Raw genomic sequence first — 22,675 nt, 5'->3', positions numbered from 1 at the left:
GTGGCACATAAAACCAAAACAATGAGCTGAAAGACACTAAATTGTTCCAAAGCGCTGAGGGAAACTGCAGAATTGGATTACAGTTATTTCTACCCAGCAATCCAGTTTGGTTCAGTTCAATTCGGCATGTTTTTTTTTCAGTCTCCACTGTAGAAAGTTGTGGATGGTACCGATGGAACCATTCTGTACCGCCTCCCCTCTGTTGGGGTACGTAGCACACAGATCTGGTAATAAAAGGTGGAGCTGTGATAGTAATTTCGTTTTTTGTTATTTTACCAAACAATTATTGTGATTACAGTTGTGATGCTTTAAAAGTCACACGTAGTGAGCATTATGTCAAGTATCCATTAGTTTCCACAGAATGTCACACATTAACCAAAAAAACAAACTTCAAAGCTTTTAAAATGTCAAATTACAGGTGTGGCAGAAAATCCTGACTCATCCCGTTCACACCTGCAGGTACAATTTCATACACATATACAAAGAAAGTCAGCATGAGTTCATTGATTTATTTCAGAAAACAAAGGTTCACTGAGAGTGTGCTGAAGTCCTGTTGTCTGTAATTTACAACCATGTTACATTGAGGTAATGCTGGAAAACAAGGGATGCTCCAGGAGGGACACATTTCCCATGCTGTTAAAAAAAAAAAAAGCTTGATCCAACTGAATGTTTTCTTATTATGCCAGAAAGAATAGAGAGAAAAAGAGGGGCTGAAGCCCAGACGATTATTTACAGCTTATTAGCCAGATGCAGCGGGGCATTACTTAGCTTCATGCTGTGCGGCCTGCCGTCTTGACTGCATCCAGGGACCTCACAGCGGAATCCTGTCATCTGCAGCACATTGTATGTCTTTGCACTTTCTTCCAGGCAATATGGCAAACTCTTTAGCGGCTCTCCAGGGATGGAGAATGACCAACTTTAACTAAATGTCCTGTGCAGCGGCCCAGAGTAGCCATTTAGGAATGCAGTGTAATGTTCCCTCCGGCACACACTGCCTCGCCAATTAGAGGTCAGAATGGAGGTACTTGTGCAGAGCACTGCTTTAGATAGACGATGTCATTGTTTGGGGGATGAACACAAAGCAAAATGAAGAGTCATGGCTCTCTGGATCCCCAAGTGCAACTTTTTACCAAGCTTAAAGTGAAGGCAACGGCTTTTCCAACAGTTCACGTTTAGAAGCAGCTGCATCACACTCAGAGTGTTGTTATTTAGCAGGTACAGACAAGCAGAAGTTTGAGGAAAGAAATTAGGCAGATCCCATGGTGGGACACTGCACTTTATGCTCACGTGCCACTATAATAAGACACAGATTTAGTCTGTGGCTTTAACCCAAACAGACGACTACTGTGAGGTTTCTTTATTTGTGTAAACAAGTGTGTTTTGGGGTGGACAGTAGCACGTTGTTTACTCTGCCCGAGGACACTGGCCATATTTGCCCGGGGCCCACATAGTCACCATGTCAGGTTCGAATAAGGACATCGAAACCACCCAAGGCAAGACTGTATGTTTTACTTTGGGTCAATTCTGTGTAACAATGAGCTCACATGCAGGGTTAACTACACTCAAGCACACATCACACTGCAGAGGAGAAGGGAAGGTGTAGGCTCCACATGGTCACTACTTGTTACTGATAATTTTAATATTTAATTTAGCTGAGAGATTCACTCCAATTACAGTTCTATAAGAATATCTCTCAGGGGCTGTACCCCGGTGTGAATGTTTTTATATTCCTCTATTATTTAACAGGGGAGAGAAAAGGTCCAGGTGGGTCAGGTGATGCTTCAAAGCACAGTGGGTTAATTGCCTGACTTAAGGTTTTAAATCAGTTTATAAAAATGTAACCACTCCACAATACTTTCTATCAACACAAACTGGTTTCATTGAGACATTTTACTCTCTATGTCATTGCAGCATCTTTTTTGTATAGCAATGACTGGGAGGGGAAATCCGGTCTGACCACACTATAAGATGGGCATGTTTGGGTTGATGTCTCTCAGCTAGCTCTATCAAACTCGGCTATGTCGGCTGATTCGCGCTCGTCACACCTCAGCTTCCTCCAGGTGTTAACGTGATTTAAAAATTTAGATTTTATGGCTCCATTCAATGAAACAGATGTTATGTTGCAAACAGTTTAAGGTGAGCAACACCTTTGAGAAAACATCATAGAACTGGACACACTGATGACGAGTTATCTTTTCATTTGGCGGCAACACTGATCACGTTACTGTTGACTGTACAGTAGTACAGTAGGATTGGACCACATATTTTCAAACCATTTGTACCGAGTCTAAAATGAAAAAATGCGATTGGTGAAGCTGAATTAACAGATTCTTTCCAGAGTATTTTCTGGCTGCAGCTGGACGGTAGATTTGACGTTTTTCAAGTAAGGTTAGAGAACAGGATGTTTTAAATAACACATGTACAGCGCAGGAGTGATTTCATTATGCTGAGACATTCATGTCCTTGGACTTGAATTATTCAAGCAGAATTTAAACAGCATGTGTCACTCTAAGCTAAATGGACTCGACGCTGCTAGAGCTGAAGAAAATCCACCACTGGCCTTTACTTCCAGGCTCCATGTAGCAGCTCCTTTCATTCATCATATCAGAATCATGTGACTGAACGTGACATGAAATCCTTTATCTGTCCACTTAGGGTCTTTAATTTCACAATTCCATTTCAACTGGAGGAGGTTGTGCACAGATCAATGTGTGCAATAGGACACACAGAGCCTAGCAATTAGCAGTTGTGCTAATGTGCTTGAATAGATTTTCTGATTTGGTTGGAGGAAAGCAATACTGTACAGCTAAATCTCTCGCCACCTGTCCTCAGTCAGCGTCTCCCGCTGACAGTACAGTCAGAGAATCTGAAGCACATCTGCCTCACTACAGTCATGTACCTTTAAGCTACATTTGGTTATGTCTGCAAAGGTACAGCAGGAATGTGTATTTAAACTGGCATGTAACATGTTTTTCAGAGCCCACTTGTTCATATATGTACTGGAGTAGGGCTGCAGGATATGCAAAAAAATAGAAATAAAAAATTCATACTGCAATTATTTTGACAGATAATGCCGTTGGATTTTCACTGGGAAAAAATATATATATATATATATAGAAATGATAATGTGATATATGCTGGGGTCTGTATCAAACAAGCATGTTCCTTTACATCTGGAATCGGATTTGTAATAAAATAAAAATTAAATTAAATTAAAATGAAATAAAAAAAAAAACACTGTAGCATAATTCACATTTCATTTTTATTTTTAATGCACATTTTTATTTAATTTTATTTTACTTTATTGCTTTATTCTCTATTCTTCACATCAGAGCAACTTTAACGAATCATAATTTCCCCTTGGGGATCAATTAAGTATTTCTGATTCTGATTATAGGCTGGGGCCTCTCCGTCGCACCGCAATGCTTAATTCATGGTGTAATGTTGTACCACATTTTACATTTTGCAGCGCTTGTACTTTTAATATTGCACTTTTCAATATTATGATTTTAACAATCTTTTGATTAATTGTGCAGCTTTGTACTGGAGAAGCAGTTTTGCCACTAACATCTAAAAGAGTCAAAGTTAAGTCTCCTTCGTATTGTCCATCGGTCTTTATCTGAGCTATGTAAACATTAAGTTGTGCCAACTGTCTTCAGGTGCACAAGCATTTGCATACTGCTGGCTTCATGTAAATAAAGAAGGCAGCCAAAAAATATAAAATCATTTAGTATTTAAAGGGAATAAAAAGACTTCCAAAGTATAAAAAAAGCACAGGAGAGATAAAAACACCTGTGAGATGGGAGTTTGTTTTGACTCATTATACCCTGCAGGCAGAGAACTGGCAATAGAGTGCCAATAGAATCTCATTTGAGCTAATGGACAGAAAGTGGGACCAAAACTAAGATTAAGGGCAAGTGTCCACGCTCAGCAGTCAGACAGGAGTCAGGTTACAAACCAATCACAGCCGACAGATATCTTTCCCTTCTTCTGAAAATATTCAGTCTGATAAATATGGAAAAGTTGATCGTGTTAGCGCAGGGCTAGCCAGAGCTTTACATCTGTCCCATGGACGATAGGCCTACACACTTATAAACAGCGCCTGGAAGAAGATCCGCTCAGATCAGAAATTATTAGATGACGTGGTGATCCATATTCTTGTAGTCTGTCTCATATGATCCCTTTAAATTAGTCCTGCATCTCTGTTGTCATTGTCAACATGTCTCTCTAAGGTGTGCTATATTTTTTTTATATTTAAAGCATTATGAGATCCCAAAAGTCTGTATTGAAACCGTTCGATCTAAAGACATTTAAAGCTGCTGTTGAGGTTCTTTCTCTGTCAGCAGATTGAAGCAGGTTTGATTTGAGATAGATGAAGCTAACTGCCTAATCCTTGACTTTAAACAACATGCCACTATAGGTGAGCTATTCTCTAACCCTAACCTTTAATGTCCACGCCAGTGCCTGTGTGTGTCTGTGTCTCTGTCTATCTGTTCAGATAAACCCTCTACTGACACGCACTAACTAACAACACAGATTTTCTCTCCCCGTCTTTCCTTCTGTGGAAGATGCACGGTACCTTAACAGAAAGTGAATACTGCCTTCTGTCCTCCTGAAAGAGCATCGATTTTTACTTTGCAGCACCCAAGGTCAGCGCGAAGAACAAGCCGGGAGGATCTTATCACCTCAGAAGTACAGGCCTCTCTCTCAGTCTATTTATTGAAGGGAAAATAAACACAAATGAAGTTGAGAATACGGCTGTCTGACTTATCGTGACCTTGCATAATGGCAGAGCAACAAATGTTTAAACTGTGAGGTGTTTTGAATTAAAAGAAAACTGCACAATGCATTATGATGTTGCATATCTTCTCATTTTATGGCATCTGTTGTAAGCTCGGCATGTCAGTGTTTTCAAATTTCTCCGTGCCTGCTTATCTACTCTTTCTCAGTGGAAATGTACCTTGTAACCTCAGACTTAGCATTTCCTTGGTTGTTTGTGATATCATATTTGGGCTACAAAAGGCAACCGGCGCTGCCTCGGAGGCAGTAAACAAATAATGGGCCTAATCATGGCAGGTGACAGGATTTCCAAATTAATTCTCTCCCAGTGAATGACTTGAACTTGGACCAAAGTACATGAGAAGAATTAAAACTGACAGCAGAACACAGGAGGTAACGTCGCATCAAAGAGGCAATGAAGACGATGCAAATTTTTCCCAACACAAACATTACTCATTACATGATTGTGTTGTTGTTGTGACAGTTCTCCTGACACACGCAGTACCACTTCGTAATGAATCACATCTGGAAAACCACTTGCTTATTTATACATTTTGTGCTCACATTTATACATGAACAACATGCTCATAATGGATCCCACAAATCGTAACAATACAAGCTGTAATTTTCACCCACAGTGAATATGATGCTTGTCAACGATGCACACAAAACATCCTATATATAGTTCATTCAGTCATTATCCATATTTGCTTATTCTCTTAAGGGTCTTGGGGGCTTTCCCAGTGTATACTGGGCGACAGCTGGGTACGCCCTGGACAGGTCACTCCCCGATAGCAATGGCCTCCCAGCAGGACAATGCCCCATGCCATACTGCTGAATCTGCTCAGGAATGGCCTGCAGAACATGACAAAAAGCTAAAGGCATCGACCTGGCCTCCAAATTCCCCAGCTCCAAATCTGATCGAGCATCCATGGGATGTGCTGATACCTCAGAGGTACCCCTAGTCAATGGTGGGGCCTTCCTGGATCGGACTTGTCTCTGACACATCAAGGCATAGACACATGACCTCTTGAAGTGTCCTGTTGTGTCTGGCACCAGAGTGCTGGCTTCGAATCACTTGAGACCTGTCAGTTGTGAGGTGGGGTACCAGCACGTCCAAAGACGCTCAATCAGATTGGGGTGTGGGAGATTTGGAGGCCAGGTCGATACCTTGAGCTTTCTGTCACGTTTTTGTGGTGTGGCATGGTACATTATTCTGCTGGGGGAGCACTGTCATTGGGGAGTATTGTTGCCATAAGGAGGGTACTTGGTCTGCAACAGTGTTTGAGTGGGTGGAACATGTCAGGTGGTATCCACATGAATGCCAGAACCAAAGGTTTCCCAGCAGAACAATGCATTGGAACAAAATAATAAAAGTAATTCACTTCACCTGTGAGTGGTTTTAATGTTTTGGCTGATCGGTGTATATATTTCAGTACTGGAGAGGATGGTAGCCTAAACAGCTTATTCAAAGCCCAAATAACAGAAAGAGGTGACATCCATCCATCCATCCATCCATTTTCACTGACTTATTGGGGGTAGGGTCATGGGAGCAGCAGGCCAAGCTAAGCACCCCAGACGTCCCTCTCCCCAGCAACGCTTTTCAGCTCCTGGAAGCTATCTCCGGAGAAATGTAGCAAGCTAAGCTACGAGAAAACAGCAAAAGTAGCTCACTACTTGGAAAGCTATTTTTATTTTTTGACTTTATGTCAAATCAGCGTTATCTCAGTGATAAGAAAAACTGTCAGCCAAACAAATAGGCAGGCAAAAAATGTTCAGTTGAACTGTTTATTATAAAATAACAGACTAAAACTAAAGCTTTCTTCTTTATATTTTATATTTTTCAGTCAACAAAACCATAATAAATAAAAGAAATAAATAACATGTGACATCAGCGTGTCACTCTCTGTCCCTCAGCTCATTTCTTGGCCCTGTTGTTTTTCCAGTGTCCACTGCAAATCCACTTGATGCATACAGTCTGTGGGGAAGACACATGAGAGACGTGTCAGGAAATACAGTGTAGCCAATCAGAGGCAGAGTAGGGCAGGGCTTGCCAAGAAAAGCCAACACCGATAGCAGCAAGCAGAATAAACGGAAGAATTAGTACATGATGTCATGCGGAAGTGCTTCCCTCATTCACATGCCTTGGTGTGATGCTGCCGTGTATTTGATGCTATTTATGAAAATAAAAATCTTATCAAAATCTCATATTTTTGATGAAATGGACAAATTTATGTACAAATGGCTAGAGACTAACTGACAGAGCACAGACTTAATCAGAGTCCTAGAACATGCTGGTAGATAGATTTCTTCACGAGAGTAATGTTAGCTGTTTCCTCGTATTCCAGTCTTTATGCTAAGCTAAGCTAACCAGCTGCTGGCTGACGCTCCATATATAATATACTATCTATCTTCTGGGCAAGGAAGTAAAACTTCTAACTTCAGACAAGAATGAAAAACAAGTATATATCCTTAACTGAGTTCACGTGTCTTAATAGCTCGTATTAATCCGTTGGCATTACTCGACCCCTTCCATCTCCATCCCCACACCCAGAGAGAAAAGGCTCTTACAACTTCCTCGACATGACAAAGTGTGGAAGCTGCTAGAAGCATTACACAAAATGTCATCCTCTTTGGCCAAGTGGATTGATCCTCTCACGGCAAACACAGCATGCATTTGCATGAAGTTGTCTGAATTTTTAACTGGTGTCTTGCCCTTTGCCTCAGGTTGCGTGCTTGCTTTGCCCCACAAGTGAATTACTTGCTTCTCATAGAAAAAGAACGGAGGCAGAATTGATTTCGTATTGGTCTGCAGTTGGCGTGGCGCGCTGGTGATCCATAGTTCCTGTCCTGAGTGTAGAAGTAGAAGAAGAGTCAAAGCCTCACGTACAAAAACAGGATTATCAGGTACAGTAATCCTGCCTTGTTCAGAACACAACTGGTCCCTGAGCAGAAAGTCCCAGACACCTAACTATAAACCTGTGTGTGCATATATTAGTCCCACCAGGATTTTACTTATCCATGATTAGGATGTTATAGTCGAGGGCTGGCTCTGCTGTGGAATTATGATTCATCTAATACGAACAAGTCTCAAATGTATGCAGAATTTTCTTAAAATATTTTTACTTCTACATACATTAACCATCGAAACCATTTCTTATTGCTATAGCTGGTTGTGTATGTAGTGTTGCAGGCGTCTGAAAATAAAAGAACAGTGTAGAGCAAAATACCATTTTAAAGATAACATTGTTGCTGTTTAGTATTACAAGCCCATTATACTTTATTCATAAATTTCAGTGGATCATTTTCAATGGAAGGTGGAAGTCTGGGCCTTTGGAGGGGCATGGCTCCAATGATGGCAGTGTCCCTTGATCGGATTGTCCACCACGTTGGTCCAGACTAACATATCTCAACAACTCTTGAATGGAATTGTGGTAAAATTTTGTACAGACATTCATGGTGCCCAGAGGAAGAAGCCTAGTGACTATGGTAATGCCCTGAATTCCATCTAGTGCAATCATCGGTCATAATTTCCAACACTTTGTTTGTCCAGTACTTTTGTGGACTCTTGGTAATGATGAACAGTGGTGGTTCTAGAGTCTGGGGGGCCCCGGGCAAAGACGCCCATTAAGGCCCTGTTTCATTGCATCAGTTACAACTAATATAATATGTATTTATGTATGACAGTTACAGGAAGCTTGCTGACTGTCCAAACTGTATCCAGCTGTCAATTTGTAGCAAGAGGGGACCCCACTAAGGGGAGTTTTGGGGCAGTGTCAATGCACTATATAGTGCCTCTGTGGGAGGTTTAAGGGGGTTTATAGTGCCAATATGAGTGGCCATAATTTTTTTTTTTTGAGGGGGTCCTAAACATTTGCCTGGTTTTTCATATGTCCCTGATGTTGATGACAAATCAGCTTGTATAAACAAATGTACATCATGAAGTCACGCCCTGATAGTCTAGTTTTACTGTGATAATGTCTTTGAAGGAATAGTTTGAGTTCAACCTACCAGCACTTCTAAATACCTGTGTATAGATTGACTGCACAGTTATTTTCATCTCTCGTCCATGCATTTTCATTTAAATGCTGAACCCTATCAATATTAAACATTACACAATACTAGTCCATACCCGGGGATGTGTTATGTATAGAGGAAGAAGAAATCAAAAACAGTATATTAGAGGAGATGCAAAATGAGAGCACTGTAAATGCACTGTGTAATAAATATCAATGTAAGACAAACAATGCACACTGTATTTAGAAACATGCTTTATGGCAGAATACATAGAGCGTAGTTTTGGCTGACGGCACGGAGGTGCGCAGGGCCGTGCGCGGGCACATAGGTGCACACGCAACACGGAGGAAGAATGAAAGAAACGTGCAAAGTGCACAGCGCAATGTTTAGTTTGTAATGTTTGTAGGCTAATGTCAGTAAAGTGAAAATATGTTCCGGCTGGCTCGCACACACAGACACAGACGCGTGTTCGTTCAGTAAAATAATTACCTTAGTCTTCAGCAAGTGTTGGTGCTTGAAATTGCGTGTCCCAGCCATAAACTGTAGTCCGAGCGCAGGTGCTTTCCAAGTGGTTTCGATCCGTAAGTGTTGGAGATAAAGGCTTCCCAGCCAAACTGTTTTCCAAGTGGTCCCTGCGCATGCGCAGTTCATGCTGCTAATGGTGCTCACAGTATGAATGGGTAGTGGAAAAACGCGAGTAACAGTAGAAATGTGGGGAAAATGCAAAAACGGCATTGTGGCTGTCTGCACATGACCAAGATGAAAGCCTATGTGCAAGTTCAGAGAAATAGGTCAAAGAAGTGAGGAGGAAAAGGGATGATGACAGACGGACGGACAGAGGTGTCTCCATTTAATAGTAGGATATACAGTGCCAGGCTCTACTAACCATGTACAGAATATTACCAGGCAATTTTACTGTATTATAGTTATCATTATTATTAGTTATGATCTACCTCAAAATATCCTCATGTTCTTTGCTCTGTAGCTGACTAATGAACATGTAGTATTGCTTGTCTCATCTGTACTCAAACAGAAATGTAAAATGAATTAAACATATTAATTAATCAAATTTAGAGGCAGTTAATTTTGAACAGACTGAAGCTAGCTGTTTCCCCATTTCCAGTTTTAATGCTAAGCTAAGCTAATCACCTGCTGACTGCAGCTTCATATACAGACATTAGAGAGGGATTAATCATTGAACTCTCTAAGCAAGCGTCAATTTTAATTTCCCAAAATGTCAAAGAAACTATTCCCCCAAAGACGTAATGTGTCTCACAGACCTTTTTATCCTTAATTGATAAATGAATTAATGTATATTTTATTTAATAATTGGTTATAATAGACCTTGTTTCACATCTGTAGAACATTGTAGAATATTACTCTCAGGCAGCATAGCTACCCCAGACTTTGGGTTTGTTATTTGCAGGATCCTGACGGGCCTATTACTGCATCTCCTCATTTATGTACTTATCAAATAACCTCCATTAACAAACAGACAATATTTCCATTTTACAAATTACGCAGTGGGTTTGTCGTGCAGTCAGCATAATACCCCCCTGACGCTGCCATAGCGGCTGTCACATGCGGGTTGTTCTTAGTAATTTAATCTAATTGCAGTGTAATGTAACTGATACTGGGGTGGCATGAGGGAAGTGAGTCTGCAGGGAGAGGGATGTAATTAATGAATTGATTACCGGAGCTCTGGATTGACAGGCCAAGATCCTGTAAAGTGATTGGTTGGGGCAATTGAAAGGAAGTAGGCTAGGGAGTGGTGTGTGTGTGTGTGTGTATGTGTGTGTGGGGTTCGTGGACTGTACAAACAAGGGGAATGAAAACGCCTGGGGCAGGAAATTTTGCTCTGGCCGTTGTTATAACTTTTCCACTGATAAGTAGTGGCGCACACTGTGTCCATATAGGGAGATGTCAAAGCATGAAACTAGATAACACACACTTGGAAAAGGCATCCAGATGGATCCATGCGTGAAACAGTCTTTTGGGTGAGATGAATTATGTTTGCTGTGAGAAACAGGTGAATAAGGAGGTGGATAAGGGATGGAAAGTGTGTTATGACACACCGGCATTCACAGATGTGGGCTCTTTCTCTGGGAGTGAGATATCAAAGTAGCCTGGTATTGATCCCTGGGAACGATCAATATGAAGCCATTGCACCTTTGTATTTGTTGCTCAGCAGTCTGCCTTCCTCTGAAATGGGTGATCATGACACCCAAACTGATGGCTGTGTGTGGATGTGTGTGCACGTATATACTCTGTGCAGTGTGTGCATGTCTTCATCGTGCTGCGTCGTCTTAAAGCGGCCTCTGCATGCTTCTTCTTCAGGTTGCAATGCAGGCGTGTCAGCTATGCATGCGTGTATACATATCTAAGTATGCAAGGTTGGGTTATTGTGTGTGACTGTTTGTTGCAGCAGCTGACAGATCCAGTAATACTGACAGGACGCAGGCAGTTCCCATGAGGCTGTGCATGCTGACAGCAGCTGGCCAAGAAGAAGAGCAGCTGCTGATGGGCTTCCAGTACAAAGAGCCCACACTGTGCTTCCCCTTTATCTCTCTCTTCACTTATTGTTCATTTCACTTTCTTTGCGTTATTACTGATATATCCTCTCACTTAGTCTCTCTCTATTTACAATATGAAACATTCTTTCTCTCCATTTAACACACACACACGTCATGAACTTTTGGAGCTCGAGGGAAGAGGAAGACGAAAAAATGAAAGCGTACTTATCGATTTTTCCGCGACACCCCTCATTGTCCAAAGTGATTGGGCTATCACCCAAGCCGCCATGCTTCACCACACCGTGCCTGCACTGCTTTCTCCAACACCTCTCCCGCCTTCAGCAATATCTCTACGTATTTACTCAACATGTTTCAGGCACAAATAGGGCACTGACACACATACGATAACACACATTCATGCTCAAGCACTCCTCTGCCCTTCCTTAGACCTGATCATATCCCCGTCAGTTGTATGCGGGACTAGGATTAGCTGTGCAAACAGGAATTTGCCAAGTTTAATTAAAGAGGATGAGCTGTGCAAATATGCGGCTGTTCTTTTTTAATCTCCCATTCATTTTAGGATGGGGAAGGTATTCAGATTTTACAGGCTGTGTTTGGACTAGATGGTACTGTAAGGTACTGTGTGTCCATGTTTGTGTTTCTGTTCATATACATCAGGGAAGACATGCAGTGCAACAGCTCTGGAAAATAGAGCCCAGTATTCCACACCTTACAATTTACAATCTAATACAAATGGTCTGTGCCAAGATCAGCAAGTGGTTTGGCCCTTGTGTACATAGGCAGAAAGTGAGTGTGAGGCGGGTTGAAGTGGTGGATGGGCATGTAGCAAGTGTAACTGTCATGCAGTAGATGGGAGTTCATGATTCGTACACAAACCTTCGCCACATCGTATATGCCATGTACAAGTATTGTCACTGAATAGGATATGATCCAGGATTTGTGAAGCACCCTCATTCATTTCAATTTGGTGCAACAAAAACAAAACGCAGGGCTTCAACAACTAATCGATGAATTTGAAAAAAATGTTGCCAATGAATGTTGTCATAGATTCATTGGGTCTATGATATGATGCATGCAAGGCGCTGTGGCAGCGTCTCCTAAGGTTGGGTCATCCGGCCAATGCTGTGCCTTGTGAAGCTCGTCATGAATTACAGGAAGTGGCACCGTCTCCTTTGTCTCTGGAGCAAGTTTATGTTATGAAGAATTAAAGATTTCACTTTAGACCGTCTCCGACTAATGGCATGAAATAATGAGCACCCAGGAGGCATCCTGATCAGATGCCCAAACCACCTCAGCTGACCCGTTCAACGCGAAGGAGCAGCAGCTCTACTCCAAGCTCCCTCTGGATGTCCGGGCTCCTCACCCTATCTCTAAGGCTGAGCCCAGCCACCCCATGGAGGAAACTCATTTTGGCCGCTTGCATCTGCGATCTCATTCTTTTGGTCACTACCCAGAGCTCATGATCATCGGTGAGGGCTGGGACGCAGATGGACCAGTAAATCCAAAGCTTTGCCTTCCTGCTCAGCTCCCTCTTCACCACAACAGTCCGGCACAGTGCCTGCAACACTGCAGACGCCGCACCAAACTGCCGATCCATATCCCGCTCAATTCTACCCTCACTCATGTTAGTTATTTTTCTTTATTAAGCTGTAATGGCGCATTTGTCCATCAAATAAGACACAAATCTGCCAGAGGTGACAGATTATTTAATACTAATTAAGTAAAATTAGGTTGGAGAGACACTGGAGTATAACACACTGTTCTGGAGTTTTTCAAATATTCAATGCCATCAGTCAGAGACAGTCTCAAGTGAATCATTTATTTCTTCACGTCAGAAACTTGAGCAATATCCAATCAATTTTATCTTATTAACAATGGATTAATATTAGTAATAATCAACAGAGTAATCAATTATCAAAATAGTTGTTAGTTGCAGCTCTAGCAGGGTGAACTTTTGCTACATGGCAATAAAACATCATCTGCCACAGCACGGTGCGCAACAATCAAATATTTGCAAGCAGTTTGTCACACGCATGATGTAATACCACTATTGACCTTGCAATCATCATGAAGGAGGATAAAGTGATTGTTGCTGTGATAACTTTTCAGAGGTTACAGTAAAACTCTAGGATTAGTTTTGAATTAAGGTGAGTGTGAAGGGTGAGGTTACAGAAACTTTTGATACCAGTTTATTCTCAGTGCTAATATAACTAAATCAATTAACAGAATACTTCCTTCTTTAACTCAGCTTACAGTGTGGTGTCTGATGTAGAACAAAGGTAATATTACCATCAGGAATTATGTAAACGTCTGAACCATCAAAATGTGTCCCTAATAATGTGAGAGTACATGTTTCTATAACTTATACTCTGAGTAACAGATAGTGATTTTAACATTTTCCGGAGTTCATTTCAAGGTCTGTGTGGCATCAAACATGAAAGCGTCCTTTAGAAACGCTGCAGGTTCTAGGAAGTGAAGCAACTAACTGGGCAGTATGATGAGATGAGAATTCAGTAAGGATACAGGTAAGAGGGCAACAAACCAAAAATGTAGCCGCATAAGACGATATGATTGGTCAAGGGTACCTGGTTTACCTCAGCATACAAAGAGCACTGATTGAGCTCTGCGGTCTCTTTCTTCTGACAGGGATGCTTCAGGTGTTTCTGTGCTATTGTAAAATGTTTTATATGACAAAGACATCTTAACCTGGTTTTCCATAATCAGAGCATGATCTTCCCGGGTTATTCCAACCCAGCTACGCCACTGACCTAAACCTGGGTGAGCTGTAACAGCTCGTTGTATCGCCGACTTTTCTCTGCATGAATACAGACACATTGTCATTAAGCTACTTTAAGGATAAAGGTAAACTGTGCCAGGCATCTCAGTGGGAGCTGGGTGTTGGCTGCGTCTGGGCCTGGCAGCAGATCTACCTGAAGCTTGAGAGGAGGAGAGGACAACATGGCCAACAGCTGCTTGTCTGTCTGTTATGTCTACCGGCTACGACGCCTCTTGCCAAGTGCAAAGACTCACAATCTGAATTCCGCTGTCTGTATTTCACGGTTCACTAATCTATGCTATTGTATATTCCCATTCCTCCTTTGCACTTGGTCCAATTTTGCTTTTGACCAGTCGGTTGTGGGTGTTCGGCTTTGATATTTGGCTCACTTAAGGATTACACTGCATCTTTAGATAATGTTGGGTGTTATTGTGTTTCTGGTTTAACATAAATCAAATATATCCAAAAGGGAAAACTGGAGCTTTGAATATCAAGTCAGTGTTTACTACAAAGGTATGGCTCATTTTCCCTTGATGGTTGCTGTTTCCATTACTCAGGCTGAAAACATATCAGTTGATGCAGAATTATTTCCCCGCTTTATTCTCTATATAATTTTGAAAAGGCTGAATTATTAAATGCACACGTTCTCCCAGGAGTGCCGGTGCTTGAAAGGCAGCATCGGATACAAATTTAGAAGAAGCATGTAAATATGAATGCACGCACATACACCCACCTACACACCCACTCATACACACACATTTGCCAGCAGTATTTTCATCCTATTTTGCGATGCTGTTATTTCACATTTCCTGCATTACGCTCTGCCGTCTACTTGCTTTTAAAGCTGGTGTTGAAAACAACAAATATCTAACATCTTGCTGTGTTTCTCCTCAAACTGCTGCTTCCCTCTGTCTTTTTCTCATCTTTATGAAATGGGATACAGCTCCTGCTCATTTGTCCAGTATCTTTTGCCAAAGATCTCTGAAACAGAGTGCAGAGGGTCCCATAGGACCGTCTAGAGAAGAGAGGAGAGCTGAGCCACAAGCAGCTGTGTTCTGCCTGCCATAACTTTGGGGAGAGCTCAGAACTGGTAATGGCCGTGCTGTGTTGTGCAGCTTGTTATGAGATAGACACTGGACAGTACATGTACTATAGATGATCGGACACTGTTTTAATGATAGAGGGTGAAATGCTGCAGATAATGTATGGCCTCTGTTGATTTCTCACAGATGTTAAACCCAATACGACAAGAGGAATATCAAGAATCTGAATTTGCCTGAAAAATATAAATGGCTTCTCTAATTTTAACATGCCATATATAGTTCTATAGACATGAAATAAATTTTGAATATTGGCGAGCCCAAATGGAAGTTACAGGTTACAACTAAAATGTCTTCTTAAGTGTGGTGTGTGAGGTGGTGAACAGGTTTAGGTGACTCCAGTTGTCTGCACAGAACATTTACTTGTGGGCTTGCAAGTAATTTCTTGGTCATTATAAACAGCAAGGTGTGTGACGTTTGTGCACATTTACTCATCTGGTTTTTGGTTCTAAATTTGCTTGTATGTGTAATTAAATACACAAATTAAAATGGCTATTGAGCCACCCTGACAAAACAGGAAGTCGCCAGAGAAAAAACATTTCATTGTCTGCCAGGAAGAAAAATCTCTAATATCTCTAGTGTAAATGTAAACGTACTGTGAAAAATAATTTGGGTCTTTTTGGCGCAGATCAGAGACAAACTGTGTCTAAAGGTGCCAAAACAACAGCTGCCTGAAGTTTGACAAACTGTAGCACATTAATCAGAGGCCTGCTTTTTCTATTTAGTAATATTACATCACTGTCTTAAATATTATAACTATCAATAATAAGTTGTGCACTCTTCAGAGTGTTTTTAGTTCTATCTCACTTTGCAAACAGCAGTGAATGCTTAACTGACGCAAATTTATTATTGACACTGAAACTATATAAAGTTGATTTTTAAAAATAGCATAAAAATGGAGGCAATTAATTCTTAAGTGAATATTTTCACTCACTTCAGTTTAACCTGAGCTTTGTGTAGCTGTAGTTATTTACAATAAAAATGTAAAAAAAAAAAAAAAAGTGTGAATGAAGAAATTGAGCATAAAAAAATTGTTTGTTCCATTAACCTGTTTTAGTCAATTAACAGCTTATTTTAAGAATTTGTCAAAATCAAAAACATTTCTGACATTTTTAAGTAGAATGGAATTAAAATAAATAAGTTGGAATATCTTACATAAAATAGTTTGACCGCTACATATCAACACATCTTTTGGATAAATATTAAGTTGGCTCAACTTAAGCTTTTCAAGGCCAATGCAGCTTATGTTGGTTGTACTAAACTAATTTAGTTTGTCATATGATAAAAGACTCAGAAGACTGACTCAATAATGCCAGAGTTGGAACTATTTTAAAAAATGCATGCAAATTGTTACATTTATTTTTAATGAATGAGTTTATTCAGTGGATTGTTATTTAGAGTGTAGCCATTCCTTCAATCTTTCTCCACCTCTCAGGGACAGTCATAACTATTTATACAGAATATATATAGTGTCTATAACTACTGTGATATTTTTTCCAATAATTAACTGTAGTCTCGTCAAAATAATATAACAATAGATTAATTAATAAAGGCTTATAATAGAGGGACTTTTTCAACATCGAGTTAATGTCGTCAACGTAGCCCTGTTATTCTAAAAAAAAATATATAGGCAACACTACAGTGGGTATTGGTGTATGTGAAATTGATCATGACAAGTGGCTTTCATCCAGAAAAGCCTAATTAAGTAAGTGCCACATGTTAGACTGATGTGGAAAGCTAGAGAAAGTTACAGTCATTACTCCCTAATTGATCCTTCGCTAAGTCCCGCCCCAGGACACTGACTGGGCAATCATAACGTAGCACCAGGCCAGCTCAGACCAGGGTCCGACAACAACACAGCTGTGCTCCATTGATTTAGATTTCCTTAATTTTCAGGCTGGTTTTGTGGATTTGGAGCTAAATGTTGTGCCTGGGGCACGTCATGTATTAATAATACTCGTTACCTGGAGAGGTTGGAAAAAGATATACGTTTCGTCCCTGTTCCAAAACCAAAATCAAACCCTGAAAAGTGTAGGGTTAGCTAGCTAGCTACTGAAGATATAGCCTACTGAATGTATACACATGCTGCTTTTGCTTTGTAATGATTATAACAGTGAAACAAAGACCGACCCTGCTGTACAGGAACCAGTGAAGGGAAGCAGGGAAGTTTTGCTCATATTCAACCAGCAGTGTGTCAATGCATTAATATTGTTTGACTTCCCCCAGAGGTTTGGCGTTCATCTGCACACACTGCGATGCCACACAGCTGGTTCAATATCAGCAAAGCTTCCCTTTATATTCATTGTCTTGTGTGGCGATCAGCAGTGATGTGGTGGTTCACTTTTACACTGTGATCTGTAGCCTATAGTTCGGCTTTAGCTTCTAACTATCTTTGTCTTTTTAACCTGTTGTTGCTGCTGAGTCAGTTTGACATCCTGGATATATCCTTCAAACACAGACTGTAGACCCCTCTGTCTGCTTCTCTCTGGAGTCACTCTTTCATTTCTCCAAACATATGATAATATTCCTTCAGGGAGTACAGTTAGTCACAGTGTGGGCTCCATGCTTACTGCCACAGCTTGACAAAGGGGCGGGGCTTAGTGAAAGGTCAATTATTTTAATACATCCATGCTCTGGCCTGTAGAAGCCCATGTGTACTGATCTTCCCTCTGACAGTGAACGCAGCAACGTGCCTTCTACGTCACTCGTGCGTGGTTGTGGGAATTGTAGTCTTCTTGAACATGTGTCGCTTGTATTGTGTGCGGTGGGAAACTACAAGTTCCAGATTTTACAATGCGGAAGTACGGCAACAAAACAGTGTGAGGTAGCAGCACACAGCCGAGAAGATGTCCCATGTCGCAAAGAAAAGAAAATTGGATAAAACCCGGCAGGACAGGCTGTACTTTGACAGCTACACCGATGTAACCATCCACGAGGAGATGATAGCGGACCATGTCCGCACCAACACGTACCGGATGGCGATACTGAGGAACAGTGAGTCCATACGGGGTAAAGTTGTCCTGGACGTCGGAGCAGGAACCGGCGTTTTAAGCATGTTCTGTGTTCAAGCCGGTGCTAAGAAGGTGTACGCTGTTGAGGCGTGTTCTATCGCCGAGCAGGCGGTGAGGATAGTTAAACACAACAACATGGAGGACAAGGTGGAGGTGATTCGAGGCACGGTGGAGACGGTGGACCTACCGGAGATGGTGGAGGTGATAGTGAGCGAGTGGATGGGTTATGCCCTCCTGCACGAGTCCATGCTCAACTCGGTTCTCTACGCGCGCGACAAGTGGCTGAAGCCGGGCGGCGTCATCCTGCCCAGCAAAGCCGAGCTGTACGTCGCGCCCATCAGCGACCCGGTGGTGGAGGACCGCTTACACTTCTGGTACACTGTGAAGGACCAGTACGGCGTGGACATGTCCTGCATGTCCGACTTCGCCAGGAGGTGCATCATGAACTCCGACATCACTGTGAACTCTGTGACCGTGGAGGACGTGCTCTCCCACCCGGCCCGCTTCGCCGAGCTCGACCTGTACTCCGTCACCGTGGAGGAGCTGCGGTCGGTGAAGGGCAGGTTCAGGTGCGAGTCTTTCGGCTCGGCGGCAGTGAACGCTTTCTGTGTGTACTTCACGGTGACTTTCCCCTGCCCGGACAAACCGCAGGCGCTCGTGCTCTCCACGTCCCCGTTCAAACCGGAGACGCACTGGAAGCAGGCGGTCCTGTACCTGGACTCTCCGGTGGATGTGGTGCAAGACACGGTGGTGACCGGAGAGATCAGCATGTTCCCCTCAGAGGAAAGCGCCAGGCATATATGTATCCATGTGGACTACACGATAGGAGAGCACAAGAGACAATCTAAGACTTTCTCCATCCCTGACTGGAGCAGCGAAGCTCAGTCTTAACTCATCTACATTTAGTGTTAGAGTTTATTCACCAGGCGACACACTCAGATGCCTAAATATACATTACTATCTGTCACCAAACCTGCTCACTGTGAGCTCAGAAACAAAGTGGGGCAGTGACTGAATAACTTCAATGTTACATCAGGTCTCAGTTGAATAGGCCTGCAGCTGACATCTGTACATGCACAGTTACATTTAGACTCACATCTCCAGACTAAATCTTAAAAAATATTAGTACATCTCTCAAGTAGACACAAACACACCACTGTGTGTGTTGTTTACAGCAGTGACTCCCAACTGGTGAGCTAAGAAAGAATCTGGACCTGTGGTTGGACCAGCTTGGTCCAGTACAGTACATGTTTTAGTTTGGAGATGTTTATGTTGTTTTTACGCTTGTCTTCACACCTAATAAACAATTTGACACCTTAACTGTAGGAGTTAAAATGCATATCCTCATCGCCTTATTTATGCATTTTATTAACCTCACTCAATCATAATAACATGTTTACAACAGCCAGTGCTAATGTTTTTGTATTGCATACTGTATAATCAGTTTACAGCATTTATGACTTACTTTATATAAACACATTACTATAGGGCTGTAACTAACAAATCATTTCTCAGTAAATCATTTGATCTGTAAAGTGACAGAGAATATTTTGACCAACCAACAGCCCAAACCCCAATTATTGTTGATTTACTATTACTAATAGCAGTACTAACTGTAGCCTATTTGCTTAATGCTGTATGCTTACAAAGGAAAAACAGCAAATCCTTATAGTTTAGAAGCTAGAACAACTGGGCCTATACAAAAAGTTATGAATGAATGTTTAATTGACTGTATCAGTATGTTATGCCCACCCATTTCCTAAAAAAAGAGGCAAACTCAAGCTTAAAAATGTAATTTGATTTTAAAAACCTTCACGGAGAACCTATTTGTCGTAGTTTGCGTGTGGGAATTTTAAGTGTGTGACACATCAGACGTCCTGATTGGCAGCCAGTGTGAGGGATGCTAAAAATGAAAAGGAGAAAGCCATGAGTGGGACAATGGTTCGCTTTATTGTACGGAGCAAATTACAACAAAGTACCAGTAGAGACAACCTACCAGCATCAGTAGACAGTATCACAATAGCTACCTGTCTTATTTTTTCTTATTTTTATTGTCTTATGTCGTGATAAGAGTGATAACACACGTTACAGATGCTGCTGTGCACAGATATAAATACAGGTGTGCCTTGAGATTTTGGCTCGCCCTTTAGTGCACCTTGGGCACAAAAAGTTTGAAAACCACTGCTTTAAGGAACGTTTGGTATTTTTGAATCAGAAGTCACTTTTAACAGTTGTCATTTATTTTCTGTCCATCAACAAATTAATTAATAGACTAATCATCTCAGCTCCAGCATTTAGAGTTCAACAGTTATATTGTCAGGGTGAAAAAGCGATGAAACAACATTCAACCATCACAAGGAATCAAAACTCTCCTGGGTGATGAACAGTTTTTAGGTGTCTGTGTGCAGCTCTGTAAAGCAGAGTGAGGCAGGTTTCATCTGAGCTTTTACAAATTGTTGAATAAATTCAACACCATGCTGCAGGCATCTGATATTCTAATAAATGTAATCATGCATATTGTGTGGAATCTGATCAAAATGCTGCATTCAAATGAGGATTAGGCCGATATATTGACTTGGACTAGCTGCAGTCAGGCAGGAGGTGTTTTACATTGGCTGGTTTTCAGTTTTTAATAACAAACTAAATTGGCTCATTATTTTGGTTTAAAACGAGCACACACTGTCATCTGGTGCCAGAAACCACCGACTTCATCCAAAAGTTGTGATTCCACTGCAACATTCTGCACGACAACAACTAACTGGATTATTTTTACAACAGAGTATTTCCCTTTGGGATACTAAGGATCATGCTGAATCCAAGTGACTGAGTTGTGACAATGAAGTTTTTATCTCTTGCAACAATCAGGATAAATCTTTTTTTTTTTAAATGAAAGTTAATAGTTTAATGACTGTTTAATAATTTCTCAGCATGTACTGGAGAATGTTATCTGGTCACTGATCAGTCAATGTTTCAATTTGTATACTACTTTTGAGTAGGCATACATTAGGTGGGTTTGGATTTTGGCAGATTGTAATGCAGGGAGTGTGTGTAGACTTTGGAACAGTTTACCAACTACATGCATTATTGAAAAAATGGAAACTAGGCTCTAATAAATGGTTTGACTGTTTCATGTGTACTGAGTCCTGACTGAAAACATAGTAGCTAACTACAGAAAGAATCTTGAGCATTTGGGGTTGTGGGCCTGTGTTGTGTGTTCTGGGTCTGCCCCAGGGCCTCCTACCAATGGGATGTGTCTGGAACACCTCCAGCAGGAGGCGCCCAGGAGGCATCCTGACCAGATGCCCTAACCAGTTCAAGTGACCCCTTTCAACACGAAGGAGCAGCGGCTCTACTCCAAGCTCCCTCCAGATGTCCGAGCTCCTCACCCTATCTCCAAAGGGGGATTTATACTTGTGCAGTAGACCCTACGCTGTAGCCTACGTACACGGCCTACACCATTGTGAGCATTTATACTTGTGCAGTGGTGTGTCTGTGTCCCTCTGCAGTTACACCTCCAAAACACCAGTTGTTGGTGGAGTTTTTGTGAAGTGCTGTAAAGTTTAGTTAATTCAGAACACACACTAAACACGGCTTAACACAAGTACACAAATCAGCTTCACTATAACTTGCAGCATTCACAGACAAACACTTGTCTTTATCTGGACACATTTTCCCCACAAATACGACATGCTAATGTTTTTAGCACAAGCCTATGGCATTTTACATTGTATAAATTAGCCTAGCAGCTATCAAACTTTTCCTCTACTCATATGAAGCCAGGGACAACAGCAACATTTAACAAAGGTAATGTTACAAATTTGGCTCCATTACAACTCACAAGGTTCACTGACAAAACAACTGTCTGATACTAAACACGTTTTCCAAACAAATGTAACATGCTAACGTTATTAGCACAAGCCTATGGCATTTTACATTGTATAAATTAGCCTAGCGACAAGCAGAGATTTCCTCTGCTCATATGAAGCCAGGATAAATCACACACAAGACGTAGACTCTACACTGACGCCAAACCTGTGCTGTAGGTACACCGTTGTTTCAATGCGAAAGTATCAATCCTGCATAAGGCTGAGCCCAGCTACCCCACAGTGGAAACTCATTCTGCATTTCTTCCTTCCTATTATGTAAAAGTCATAATTAATGTTTGAAAAATGTGTGTTAAAACTGTTAAGTTAAGGAATGGGTACTAATTACATCTATACGAATTAATATGGTTAGTTGTTTATATACCATTTGAGTATTGGCATTGACCTGCTGAACTATACTGCTCTTCAGCAGTATTTATAACACCAGAGCTGATAATATTAATGAATCCACTCCTAAATGATCATTTTCTACATACAATTTTTTTTCATTATCACCATTTCTAGAGGCGCATTATTATTATTTTTTGTTTTGTTTTGTGGAATATTGTGTTACTCTCAGGTCAAACCAAGGACA

The 22,675-nt window shown here is 41.3% G+C and overlaps 1 protein-coding gene across 1 annotated transcript; it reads left to right on the top strand.

The window, feature by feature from the left end:
- The first annotated feature begins 17,919 nt into the window (after positions 1-17,919).
- On the top strand, positions 17,920-21,316 carry prmt6 (protein arginine methyltransferase 6). The gene has a single exon (XM_049565287.1). It carries the CDS (start codon positions 18,053-18,055, stop codon positions 19,106-19,108), a length of 1,056 nt encoding a protein of 351 aa, XP_049421244.1. The 5' UTR covers positions 17,920-18,052; the 3' UTR covers positions 19,109-21,316.
- Positions 21,317-22,675: the final 1,359 nt, after the last annotated feature.

This window comes from Epinephelus fuscoguttatus, linkage group LG21 (genome assembly GCF_011397635.1).
Source record: "Epinephelus fuscoguttatus linkage group LG21, E.fuscoguttatus.final_Chr_v1".
NCBI classification, from domain to species: domain Eukaryota; kingdom Metazoa; phylum Chordata; class Actinopteri; order Perciformes; family Serranidae; genus Epinephelus; species Epinephelus fuscoguttatus.
Note: the sequence above shows the minus strand (reverse complement) of the source record. Positions and strands in the feature narration are given on the sequence as shown.

Coding starts and splice junctions, on each gene's coding strand:
- prmt6 (XM_049565287.1), top strand. CDS start 18,053: ATGTCCCATGTCGCAAAGAAAAGAAAATTGGATAAAACCCGGCAGGAC.